The sequence below is a fragment of the Pseudonaja textilis genome, chromosome 6 (assembly GCF_049901715.1).
Source record: "Pseudonaja textilis isolate UNSWEBS1 chromosome 6, rPseTex1.2, whole genome shotgun sequence".
Taxonomy (NCBI): Eukaryota; Metazoa; Chordata; class Lepidosauria; order Squamata; family Elapidae; genus Pseudonaja; species Pseudonaja textilis.
In genome coordinates this window covers 3678616-3692203 of record NC_141995.1, presented here as the reverse complement: position 1 = coordinate 3692203, position 13588 = coordinate 3678616, and the positions used below count along the sequence as shown (strand labels likewise).

Genomic DNA, 13588 nt, shown 5'->3' with positions numbered 1-13588 from the left:
AACTGAAAGGCGGGTGCTGATCTTGAGGGACTGTTTGAGATTAATTCGGGCTGGGAATGAAAACGATTCCCAGCATTGCAATAAAATAGGTTTGGCTTTTAAAGCAAGCTTGTGAATAATTACGGTTTACGAAGCCTGGGTCAGAACCCCTCCACCAGCTAACGATGCTTCACTGGACGCTGAAACGAGACAGGACATTTCTAGACTTATAGTTACTGTTTTTGTTGACCATGTTTTGGACTTGATTCTCTGCAGCCGAGGGCTGTTTCTGGGAGAGTTTTTCTTGGGTCATCACAAAAGGTTTCCTCTGTTACTATAACATGGAAATTCTGATCCCAGAATTTGTGGTCATAAGTCGAGGACTTTCCCATCTGGAGCCCTGAATCTCAGTCCACCTCCGAAAACCACGCCGTCACCGATGAACCTTCCTGGAGGATGTTCTGTTCCGCCAGCTGCGCATGCAACACCCCTGATTTCTCATCTGGCCCAAACTTAATTAGTTTTTTTTAAAAAATCAGAACGTCACAGAGGAGTTTATCACATGCTTTGCGGAGTCACCGCTTTGGCCCCCATCTCGGAAGGAAGCGACCTCATCGAAAAACTGAATTAATAATTGGGAGGCCGGCTTCACGGTGAATTAATGGCAATGACTGATGACTGTCAGGGGCGTTTCTTGCATGACAGCAAATGGGTAGGGGGGCAAAGGTTTTAGGGGCAGGGGTGGCTTTGTGGGGTTTGTGGCACAGGCCAAACGGAGCACAAAGACGATTAGAATTAGAATTAGAATATAGAAAATGGAATGGAATAGAAAATGTGGAATGGAAGGAAATGGAATGGAATAAAAAATAGTAAATAGAATGGAATGGAGTAGAATAGGACAGAACGGAACGGAATAGAATATTTGGAATGGAATGTGATGGAATACAAAAAATGGAATGAAATGAAAGGGAATAGAGTGGAATGGATCAGAACCGAATCAAATATTGGAATGGAGTGGAATGGAATGAAGGGGAATAGAGTGGAGTGGAATGGATCAGAACCGAATTGCATACTGGAATGGAATGGAATGGAATGAAAGGGAATAGAGTGGAATGGATCAGAACCGAATCAAATATTGGAATGGAGTGGAATGGAATGGATCAGAACCGAATCAAATACTGGAATGGAGTGGAATGGAATGAAAGGGAATAGAGTGGAGTGGAATGGATCAGAACCGAATCGCATACTGGAATGGAATGGAATGAAAGGGAATAGAGTGGAGTGGAATGGATCAGAACCGAATCGAATACTGGAATGGAGTGGAATGGAATGAAAAGGAATAGAGTGGAGTGGAATGGATCAGAACCGAATCGAATACTGGAATGGAGTGGAATGGAATGAAAAGGAATAGAGTGGAGTGGAATGGATCAGAACCGAACGGAACAAAACAGAATATATGGAATGGAATAGAAAAAATGGAATGGAATGAAAGGGAATAGAATGGAATGGATCAGACTGGGACCAAACAGAACCGAATATATGGCATGGAATAGAATAGACTAGAATAGATAAAATACTATAAAACACAGAATGGCATGGCATGGCTTCAATGACCATTCAATCAGTAAACCAGTGTTTCAGAACCTTCGCCATTTTAAGATGTGGTGGACTCCAACTCCCAGAATTCCCCAGCCAGCCGAGTATCCGAAAGCGGCCCAGGTTCAGAAACGCGGAATGAGACTGGTAGGGGGCTCGCTCGTTTGCAAGGGCATCTCTGGGCTGCCAGTGGGCGACTTCGATTTCCTTTGAAATACCTCCTTTTAGGCTTCAAAGAAATAAATGCATGCCCGGAACTACCTGGGACATCATCAGGAATTTGGCCAATGCCGGAAAAAACTACTTCCTGGAGAGTTGGAGGAAGGGGAGGCGAGAAGCGTAGGCAAGAATCTAGCTTGACATTTTGGATCCTTTAAAACAAAAAAAAATTAGTCGCACATGCCCACAAAAATGAGGTAGGGTCCCCGGAGAATTAAAATAGATAAGATAATGCTATAGCACCAGAACGGTTGTAAGCGATCCTAAGCAAAACCCCTTTAAAAAGCATGACTAAGGGAGTTAAATTTGGATTCTATAATACACAGATGTTGTGGCTCCGGGCTTGGATTCAGCTCCTGTGACTGATATGAGTTCAAGTGAGGAGGTCATGGCAGAAAAATATGAGCCGGCCTGGCTCAGTGATTGGACTGATAACCAGGATGAGGAGATGGACGTGACAAAGGATGACAGACCTGATGTATTAGAATTGTCAGGACCTTTGACCTCCTCTGGTTCCTTCTCTGATCAACAGCCGGGAATGGCTGACAGGGAAGTTTTGAGAGAGTCTTCTAGTGGAGATGAGAACTTGGAAAATTTGTGGTTAAATGTAAAAAAATAGAAGACGGTTGAGAAGGCAAAATCAGCTGGAGCGAATGAGGAGAGCAAGTCAGTAAATTAGCACCTTGCCTCAATGAGTATAAAAGGACACAGCTGGGCTGGTAAATTTTGATAGGAACAAAGTGACTTATTTGAGTAAAGATTTATGCTGTGGATTGAGCTTCCTGCCAGTCGTTATCTTGTAAGACTTCTTTCTGTTTGATTTAATTTGAAACGGCTGCTTTCTGTTTTGTTCGTTGGAATTTTGAAGGGGAGTCATAACACACAGATATTTTAGAATTTATTTATTTTTTAAAGGAGATCCTGGAAGCTACATACCACCTTCGCCCCGATGCTTTGTATTTTAACTTCTTTGTAGCCGGCTTTGGCTCAGTTTATCCTTAGCTTGGAGTTAACAGTTTGGATTTTCAGTTGGGGATCACTTGATGGATCACTTGATGGTCCTTCCCCACCTGGGCTATGTAGTAAAGACAGTCCTCCATTTAACATTCACTTAGGGACCGCTCGAACGGACGCTGCCCAAAAGCGACTTACGACCGTTTTTCACACTTAACGACCGTTGTAGCCTCCCGGTTGACTTTGTTCGCCAGCAGGTTGCCTGAGGGGGTCAGGTGACCCTGGGACACTGCGACTGTCATAACTACGAGCCTGTTGCCAAGTGTTTGAATTTTGATCCCGTGACCCTGAGGATCCTGCAACGGTCGTAAGTGTGAAAAACGGTCCTAAGTCCCCTTCTTCCTTCCGCGATGCTGTAGCTTCATACGGTTTACTAAAGGAACCGTTGTTAGCCAAGGAGCATCTGTGTAAGTTGTGTTGATTAGCCAGCGGGGCCGTTTCCTTTTAGTCATCCTGCTAATTGTGATCTTTGCAGAGATGGCGGATAGCCAACTTTCTCCCAACCTCCCACTGCTGACGACAAACGCCACTCAAGGCCAGACTTTCTTCAACGAGACCGTCTTTCAGCCGACAGGCTTGGATTTTGCTCCCTTGAGGTAAGGCTAAACTCCCCCCCCACCTGTTGGGTTTCAGACAAAGGTTGGTCTGGTTTTGGTCTAACCGTGGCTAGGTTTAAATCCTTTCTAGATCGTGGCTTACCAGCAGGAAGAGAAGACGTGTAGCTCAGGGTTGAATTCTGGGGTCTCTGGCGCTCTCTGAGCTGGGTGGCTTTCTTGCAGGCGTTTCATGACCCAAGTTGGGAACATCATCAGGGTTAGAAGGGAGTAGGGATTGCTCTCTGTTTGTATACAGTGGTTGCCTGTCACCACCAAGGAACTATCAAGAATACTCTCAATAATATTGACAGGACAATATATAGAGAGGAAAACCACTCCCTTCTAGCATTGATGATGTTAGTTGTTTTGGTAATGAAACGCCTGGAAGAAAACCAAGCGCAGAGAGCACCAAGGACCTCCCAGCTCTCCTCCTCCTCCTCCCCCCTCCCCCTCCTCCTCCTCCTCCTCCCTGCAAACCCCACTCCCTTCTAGCATTGATGATATTACCTGATTGGGTCATGAAACGTCTGCAAGAAATTCAGCAAGCTCAGAGAGCACCAAGGACCCCACAATCATTATTTTCCTCCTCCTCCTCCTCCTCCTCCTCCTCCTCCTCCTCCTCCTCCTCGTCCTCCTCCTCCCCCCACAAACCCCACTCCCTTCTACCATTGATGATATTACCTGATTGGGTCACAAAACATCTGCAAAGAAAACCACCAAGCTCAGAGAGCACCAAGGACCCCACAATCATTATTTTCCTCTTCCTCCTCCTCCTCCTCCTCCTCCTCCTCCTCCTCCTCCCTCCTCCCTCCTCCTCCTCCTCCTCCTCCTCCTCCTCCTCCCCCCACAAACCCCACTCCCTTCTACCATTGATGATATTACCTGATTGGGTCACAAAACATCTGCAAAGAAAACCACCAAGCTCAGAGAGCACCAAGGACCCCACAATCATTATTTTCCTCCTCCTCCTCCTCCTCCTCCTCCTCCTCCTCCTCCTCCTCCTCCTCCTCCTCCTCCCCTGCAAACCCCACTCCCTTCTAGCATTGATGATATTACCTGATTGGGTCATGAAACGTCTGCAAGAAATTCAGCAAGTTCAGAGAGCCCCAAGGACCCCACAGACCTCCTCCTACCCCCCCCTCCTCCTCCTCCCTATTCCCTCTGAGCACGGAAGATCTGACCTAGTTGGGTCACAAAACACCTGCAAAGAAAACCACCAAGCTCAGAGAGCCCCAAGGACCTCCCCCTCCACCTAAACCTTGTAGCTTGGGGTGTGTGTGTGTGTCCAGAAACGATTTCCCTTTGACGTTGTCGTCGGACTGTAATACAGGCTCTTTTGCCTCCTTTCCGTTTCCAGGGCAACTCCAGATGTTTCCACCACGGCCGCCGAGAGACCCTTGGCACATTTGCTGATCGGCCAAAGCGTGCAACTGGCATCCCAAGATGTTGGCCCAGAATCCTCCCGGGAGGCATCCCTCTCGCAGCATCCCCTGGCTTTCAGCCTCACGGTTCCCAACAACACCACCCTGGGCAGCTGCTTATCGCAACACCCTCTGATTTTTCCTGATTTGCCCGTACCTGCCCAGTCGGAGAATCGGCCTATGCTTCGTGCTGACCTTCATGCCAAAACCCTGGACCCCAAGGAGGAGACTTCACGTCGGCCGCTTCCACCGACGTGGCCAAACCAACCCCTGGCCACGGAGCGTCTTCCGGACGAAAGTTGGAAAGCTACGCCCGGCCAGGATTTGTTCCTTTTGGACAACAGCCTGCCAGCTCCTCTCCTCCTCGACTTGTTGGATGACGAGATGGGCTTACCCAAGCGCGGCGGCTTCTTATCTTCCGAAGGCTCTTCGTGTAAAAGCGGCTTGGGAAAGGATCCGGGAGAAAATGAGCTTCAACGGCTGACGGTGAATGTGGATCTGTCAGAAAGCGCGCCCCAATTGATGCTAGAACCACGCCAGTCGAAAGGCCAAACCACGCCTCCCCCCGAGTTGGCCCGGCCCTTGACAGAGGCAGCGGGGAAGCCCTGGAGACGTGCCAGCGATCCGGGAGCTTTCTCAGCAAACTTTTCTCCCGCCTTGGTGTCCTCCGGAGCTCATCCGTTTAGTTCGCTGGATTCTTCCGTGATTCCCGAAAGATCCCTGGCGCCGACTCACCAGCGGGCGGGCGAGAAATTTCAAAGTGGGGCCGAAGAAGACCAACGAAAATTGACACCGGCTCTGGTCGGGAATAAACCTCGTGCTTCGTCATCCTTCCAGCCGGTCCCGGCGGCCGCAGATGTCAGGGAGCGGACGGACACCGGGAAAGACATCCTAACCAGCGTGAGCCAAAACGAACTAACGCTCTCTGACGGGAACGTAGAGAGAGAGCACAGATATACGGGAATCTCTCCTTTTGACGAGGCGTCCTTCGTTACACATCTGGCTCACCCGATTCATCATTCCACCCCTGGTTTTTGGACAACCAGAAGCTTGAACCGCGACGCGCCCGGCACGGCATTCCCATCCCGATCAGGATTCCAACGTCCTCTTTCTTGCTTGCACGAAGAGATGTCAAAGACCTCGCAGGCCAAGGCGTGCAATTCTTTGACGGTGGAGCCTCGTGGAAACCCTTGCTCGTTTCCCACGAAGGAGAGTTTTACGTCGCGTGGCGCCCCGGGCTTACCAAATGAAAAGAGCGACGGTTTTACCGTTCTGCAGCCTCTGAAAGGCCGGATTCAGTCCATGCCTTCTCTGAATTTCATGGAGAAGGTGGGAGCGTGGCACCTGAGCTCTTCGGCTGAGAGACTGCCCGACGTGTCAGCAGTACCTGGTTTGGGTACCCCTGCACCTGGCTCTGGGGGCGTCTCCCCCATGCGGAAGGCCTACAGCGCAATCGCCGATTCCTTGAACCGCATCCTGCTCAAGCAGCAGAGTCTAGCTGACCTCAAAGCTGCCTCTTTTTATGGGCCGAGCTCCATGATCGATCTTCACAGCTCCCCAAAAGAGGTCCCTCCGCCTGCCTTGCCCTTTACCCGCTCGCAGTCGGAAACCTCGGTGAGCGCCCTCAGCCGCGAGATTTCGAGGACGGACCTCGGGAGCGAAACCAGACCCAGTGATGCTCTTCAGCGAGCGGACGTCTGCGCCAATGTTTCAACGGACTCTCGGCTCAAGCCGACGGTCGCGGCGGAGGAAGCCGCCCTTCACCGATGTTACAAAGCTGTGCCCGTCTTTGTAACGGCCTCCAGTGACGAGGAAAGTGTTAGTACGGGGAGCCATTCGGATCCCCTTATTCGGAGCAGAAGGGTGGCCGAGCTCCTGCGAGGGGAAACCAGCTCGCTTGAGGGGAGCAAAGAAAAATTGGGTGGCCCCCAAGAGAAGACGAGAGAATTGTCGGGCTGCGGGTTTCGTGCCAGTCAAACGAGGATGGATTATTTTCGAGAGCTTTCCCCGGATCATTTAAACCAAGGGACCGATTCCAGAATGGACAGCTGTACGGATTTGAGGCTGTCGTCCAGACAGTCTTCCAGATCTTCTCCGGCTTTGAACAAGTTGCAGAGCAGTTTGGAAGAGGAATTGCAAGCTTCCAATTACAGCGAGCTCAATATAGATGAGAGAATACCGGTAAGGTTCATCACAGTCCTCTTTTTATTCTTCTTTTATTCTTTAAGGGGTAAGGCGGGACTAGAACTCACTGTCTCCTGGGGATTGGCCCAAAATTACCCAGCTGACTTTCATGCCTACGACTGGACTAGAACTCACTGTCTCCTGGTGATTGGCCTAAAGTCACCCAACTGGCTTTTATGCCTAAGGCGGGACTAGAACTCACCGTTTCCTGGTGATTGGTCCAAAGTCACCCAGCCAGCTTTCATGCCTAAGGCGGGACTAGAACTCACTGTCTCCTGGTGATTGGCCCAAAGTCACCCAGCTGGCTTCCATGCCTATGGTGGGACTAGAACTCACCGTCTCCTGGTGATTGGTTCAAAGTCACCCAGCCAGCTTTCATGCCTAAGGCGGGACTAGAACTCACAGTCACATAGTGATTGGCCAAAGTTGCCCAATCTTCTTTCATGCCTAAGGCGGGACTAGAACTCACCGTCTCCTGGTGATTGGTCCAAAGTCACCCAGCTGGCTTCCATGTCTATGGTGGGACTAGAACTCACCGTCTCCTGGTGATTGGTCCAAAGTCACCCAGCTGGCTTCCATGTCTATGGTGGGACTAGAACTCACCGTCTCCTGGTGATTGGTTCAAAGTCACCCAGCCAGCTTTCATGCCTAAGGCGGGACTAGAACTCACAGTCACATAGTGATTGGCCAAAGTTGCCCAATCTTCTTTCATGCCTAAGGCGGGACTAGAACTCACCGTCTCCTGGTGATTGGTCCAAAGTCACCCAGCTGGCTTCCATGTCTATGGTGGGACTAGAACTCCCCGTCTCCTGGTGATTAGCCCAAAGTCACCCAGCCAGCTTTCATGCTTAAGGCGGGACTAGAACTCACCATCTCTTGGTGATTAGCCCAAAGTCTCCCAGCCAGCTGTCAGTACCGTTGTAACATCGAACAGTCACTAAATGAAGTAAGTTGAGGAATACCTGTGTCCGTGGGCCACCAGAGGCCTCCTTAGGTATGACTATCTAAAGACATAGAGCCCTCAGAAATAAAATCCCCATAGAGTACACCACTTCACTTAGTGACCATTCGAACTTACAACAGCCCTGAAAAGGGGACTTGCGACTAGTCTTCACACTTAACGACCGTTGCATATCCCCCCCCCCCGGTCATGTGATCCAAATTCAGACGCATAACAACTGATTCCTATTTATGACGGTCACGGCATCCCGGGGTCACATGATCCCCCTTTTTGCGACCTTCTGACAAGCAAAGTCAAGGTTGAAGCCGGATTCCCTTAATGACCCTCGTTATTCATTTAACAACAGCAGGGATTCCCTGAACAGCTTTGGCAAGTAAGGTCGTAAAAACGGGCCCAAGCTCACTTAGCAACTGTCTTGTTTAGTGTTGTGGTTAGCCGGCAGCAGGTTTGGACGGCTGAGGAGAGCGAGGACTCAGATGAGGGGCCAGGACCATCAGGGAGTGGACTGCTGCCTTCGGAGATTGTGGGGGGCTGGCAGCAGCGATGAGGAGGTTCCTGAGGAGCCTGTGCCAAGTGCATGTGTGCGCAGGGCTGCGCGCAGGAAAGAACAGCTATAACAGCACGGGCGACTCGGGAGTAAGGCTGCAAGGTGATGGCCCCTCCTTCAAGAAGATAAAAGCCAGCTGTGAATCGGACGTTCTTCGCAGGAAGCAAAGACGTTTTTGAAACTCAGCCTCGTGGACATTACAGTAACTTAATTTGGTATTTGAAGACTCTGGTGTTGTGAAATATTTCTTATCTGCGATTCTTGGCAGCCTCGCACGGTTTTGGCGAGGTTTATGTTTATCAAAGTTAATTAGTTTGCAGCAGCCTTTTAACCGGGGATTCGTAAGAATCATGAAAAGGTTTCTGTTCCCTTTGATGATTGCTTGTCTTACTAGAAAAGGGTTTGGGTCAGAACACTTAGCGACAGGAATTTTGGACTCAATTTATGTCCGTAGGTCGAGGACTACAGGCATTCAAGGTCCTCTTTCAACGTCACTTGCTGTTTTTTTCCCCCATGTGCCTCTTTGGTGAAATTATGGTGTTTGGGGTGTCAACTGTTGAACTGAAGGTTGCCCAAGGCCAAACCCATCTTGCTGGCTTGCTTCTTCGGCACCTTCACGGCCTCCCTGTCTCCCACCCAGGTGTACCTCCACAACCTGGGCATTGATCAGTCGCCTTCTTCGATTCTGACTCCGTTCATGCCTCGGGGACCCATGCGAGAAATTGAATTCTCTCCGACGGATCTCCGGACGTTGAAAGCATCGTCGGATTTATCCCGCCTGCACCTTTCGGAAGGTACGCTGGGGAAACTTGTCTTGGGCCTCACCGGAGGGGATTAGGTTGATCTGGCAGGTGGGTTGAGTTGGGCAGGAAAAAAAAAATGGAAGAATGAATGAATATTGTTTCCATCTTTGTGCATGTAAGGTAAGATATGACCTTTATAGTCACTTTTCCTGTACACACGTTAAAAATGAAATTCTGATGCCTGCTCTCAAAAGAATGTCTCTCTCTGTGTGTGTATACACATACCCACACACCCATACATACACCCATAGAAGATGCTATATGGAATAGACTAGACCTAGACCTGGGAATGGGAATGGAATGGGAACGGAACAGAACAGAACAGAACAGAATTCTTTATTGGCCAAGTGTGGTTGGACACACAAGGAATTTGTCTTTGGTGCAGATGCTCTCAGTGTCCATAAAATAAAAGATACATTCATAGAGAGTCAATAATCGTCAGGTACAACACTTAATAATATATATTACATACATACATACATACATACATACATACATACATACATATAAAATAGAAATACCTCTCACGCATCATCACAAAACCTCCAGAACCGCAAAGCCTGCAAACTTTAAATTCAGCACATCTATGTTCCTTTTGGCTTCTAGGGGCACATCTATGTTCCTTTTGGCTTCTAGGGGCTCACTAAGAAAGGATTTTTCCAAAGGATCCTCAGGGTATTTAGAGTATTTCCTATATTATTATTATTAACACGCTCTGATGCTAAGGAGTTCTACTTCCCCTTCCCGCCTGAAGAGAAATCTCTCGCTAAGGCAAAACACAAGCAGAGGAGTTTCAGTTTTAGATCCACAGCAGCACCAAGCAGCTTTAGGACAGAACAGTTGAGCTAAGCCACGCCCAGGCTCCTTGCTGTCTCCTTGCTCAGACAGCAAATACTCTTTCAGTTTCCAAACAGCCCTCAACTCTCACACACTGACAGGACGCTAGCCAGATGAATACCGATGGATGCTGGTAGGCAGAGGCAGAATTTTTTTTCTCCTTATTTTCCTCCCCAAAAAGTAAACTCAATCGCATAGTTTTGTAGTGAAGCATAGGTATCAATCTTTGTGCGTGTGTGCATGTGTGTGTCTATGTATTTATACATACACACACGTACACATACACACACACACACACACATACATGCACATATTAATCACAGTCCATTTTGAATATATAACAGAAAAAAGAGCCTTGAGAGTTAATAAGGTTGATATTATATTCTACACACTATATACTATGTTCTGTGTGCTATAATATACCATATACGCTATATCCTATATATATATTTCTTGAAGACCTTTTGCTTCTCATCCAAGAAGCTTCTTCAGGTCGAACTGGAGAAGAACGGAAGAAGCTTCTTGCATGAGAAGCGACACGTTTTCAGAAAAATCAAGCAAGAAAGTCCAGTTAGCTTTTTGGAAAAAGCACCACTGGGACAGAACCAGGACAGCCTTATGTGCAAATTTGGGGGTGCCCAGGCCGGGCTCTAGAAGCTCACCATAACTCCAGAGCAGTGGTGGGATTCAAATATTTTTACTATCGGTTCTGTGGGCGTGGCTTGGTGGGCGTGGCAGGGGAAGGATGTACTGCAAAATCCCCCTTCCCTCCCCACCCCACTGACCTGCTTTCCAGCTCCCTTCTCCTGTGCAGGGCAACCAAAGGAGACCCAGCCGATCAGCCGGGACTCGATGGGAGACAGGCAAGAGATGGGGTTGGCGGGGCCAGTCAGAGGTGGGATTGGCCGATTCTCCCAAATACTCCAAATAATACCACCTCTGGAATCGACCCTAATCGGACAATCTGACATCCTTTAATTTTCTTTCCAAAGACTCACACTCTCCGAAAGACGCTACGCAGTTGACCTTCGACTCTTCGCTGCTGGGTGGGCCCTCTCTGGCAGGATCGACCGTTGTCTCTGACTCGTCACAACCTGCCAAGCCTTCTCCGCAACACACCAGTGATCTCCTCCAGCCGAGCGGCTCTCCCTGGCACCCTCGTGCTGTCACACCCCCACGCACCACCTCTGTTCCCGAGTCCCTGCCTGCTCCCGTTTCAACCAAAGAGACTCAAGTCATCCCAGGATCTCCCTCCAGCTTGGAAAGATCCGCAACACGTCTGGCGTCGCCAGAGGACAATTTAGACCCGACCAAACTCGGCGCGAGTCGAGTAAAATCCGGGTCTCAGGACCGTGATGAGAAGCCTGCAAGCGAAGGAATCCGATCTTCGGGCACAATTCCTGGTGGAGAGAGAGCGATTCCTTCCCAGGTCAAACATCCCAGAAGAGAGTCAGAAGCTTCCAGCGGAGGTTGACTCCAGACCTTCCGGTACAAAATTCAGATCTCGTTTATCCCTCTCTTCTTCTTCTTCTTCCGGTTCGCTAAAACCAATCGACCGCGACGATTTATCCGGAGATCCTGGATCGATCCAGAGAAGCACGCTAGGCATTCAAAGAGGCTGGTCGTGGGATGAGGCCATGGACAAGCAGGAGATAACCGGTAGCTTAAAATGGGAAGATCTGCAGAGGGTGGACTTCTTCGCCGAGGAGCCAGCGGTATCTCGAGAGCTCAGGCTGGGATCCCAGAGAGCGAACGAAGACGGCGGGAGGATGCAACCCCTTGCGCGATCCGATCCCGAAGGTTGCCCCAGGACGGCTGTGAATCGGAATCTCCCCATTCCAACAGGCGGGTCTACAGATAGTCAACCAAGCCCTTCTTCTCCAACCCTCCAAGAGATCCGGTCCGTTTCCAATACGGACGACGTGTCTAAACTCTTGAGAGATTTCCCGCGAGCCGAGCAGAAAGCGAACGGAAGTCATCCGAAAGAGATTGGCGGCTCGCAGGAAAGCGCCGAGAGCAGCAGCGTGGACTCTCTGGGCCTCAGAGTGAAGAAACTTCTCCAGTATGGACATCCTGCGATGCACCGAACGCCTCGGATAGAGGAGCGCGATGGGTCCAGTGCGAAAGAGCCCTCTGTGTCGGGCAGCGGCTCAGCGTTCCGCAGAGGGGACGTCGGTGCCCAAGGAAGCAATAACGGGAGCAGCATGGACTCGTTGGCGATACGGGTCCAAACCCTCCTGGAGGAGGAGCAGCCTGTGCTGCATGCAACTCAGATACTCCGGAGCGTAGAGGAAGAAGAAGAGAAAGCCCGCGGTAAGGACGCTCCACGTCGTGTGATTTGTTGATCAGCTTTATCTGCCACGTTTTATTTATTTTATATATTTGTAACCCACCTTTATTACTGCTTTACACATACCTCAAGGTGGTGAACATATCCAACGCACCTTCCTCCTGCTATTTTCCCCACAACAACAACCCTGCGAGGGGGGCTGGGCTCAGAGAGAGTGACAGAGAGACAGAGAGAGACAGACACAAAGAAAGAGAGAGAGAGAGGGAGGGAGAGGGAGAGATTTTGGTGGCCCAAAGTCACCCAGTTGGTTTGCATGCCTGGGATGGGACTAGAACTCACTGTCTCCTGGTGATTGGTCCAAAGTCACCTAGCCAGCTTTCATTCTAAGGCGGGACTAGAACTCACCGTCTCCTGGTGATTGGCCCAAAGTCACCCAGCCACCTTTCATGCCTAAGGCGGGACTAGAACTCCCCGTCTCCTGGTGATTGGCCCAAAGTCACCCAGCCAGCTTTCATGCCTAAGGCGGGACTAGAACTCACCGTCTCCTGGTGATTGGCCCAAAGTCACCCAGCCAGCTTTCATGCTTAAGGTAGGACTAGAACTCACCGTCTCCTGGTGATTGGCCCAAAGTCACCCAGCCAGCTTTCATGCTTAAGGTGGGACTAGAGCTCACCGTCTCCTGGTGATTGGCCCAAAGTCACCCAGCTGGCTCTCATGCCTAAGGCGGGACTAGAACTCACTGTCTCCTGGTGATTGGCCCAAAGTCACCCCAGCCAGCTTTCATGCCTAAGGCGGGACTAGAACTCACTGTCTCCTGGTGATTGGTCCAAAGTCACCTAGCCAGCTTTCATTCTAAGGCGGGACTAGAGCTCACCGTCTCCTGCTGATTGGCCCAAAGTCACCCAGCCAGCTTTCATTCCTAAGGCGGGACTAGAACTCACCATCTCCTGGTGATTGGCCCAAAGTCACCCAGTCGGCTTTCATGCTTAAGGTGGGACTAGAGCTCACCGTCTCCTGGTGATTGGTCCAAAGTCACCCAGCCGGCTTTTGTGCCTGAGGCAAGACTAGAATTCAGAGCCTTAGTATCCCTTGAACATGGTTAATTGGGTCCAACCCGACCATGCCAGATTATTTTTTTCTT

At 49.9% G+C, this 13588-nt stretch overlaps 1 protein-coding gene across 1 annotated transcript in view; it reads left to right on the top strand.

Annotated features, from left to right (window-relative positions):
• Nucleotides 1–13588, top strand: part of ALMS1 (ALMS1 centrosome and basal body associated protein) — a 68014-nt gene that overhangs the window by 15585 nt on the left and 38841 nt on the right. Inside the window, 5 exon segments of the mRNA XM_087935708.1 lie at nt 3284–3404; nt 4762–7006; nt 9158–9311; nt 11150–11613; nt 11615–12470. Of these exon segments, the coding sequence (XP_087791834.1) occupies nt 3284–3404; nt 4762–7006; nt 9158–9311; nt 11150–11613; nt 11615–12470 (3840 nt within the window).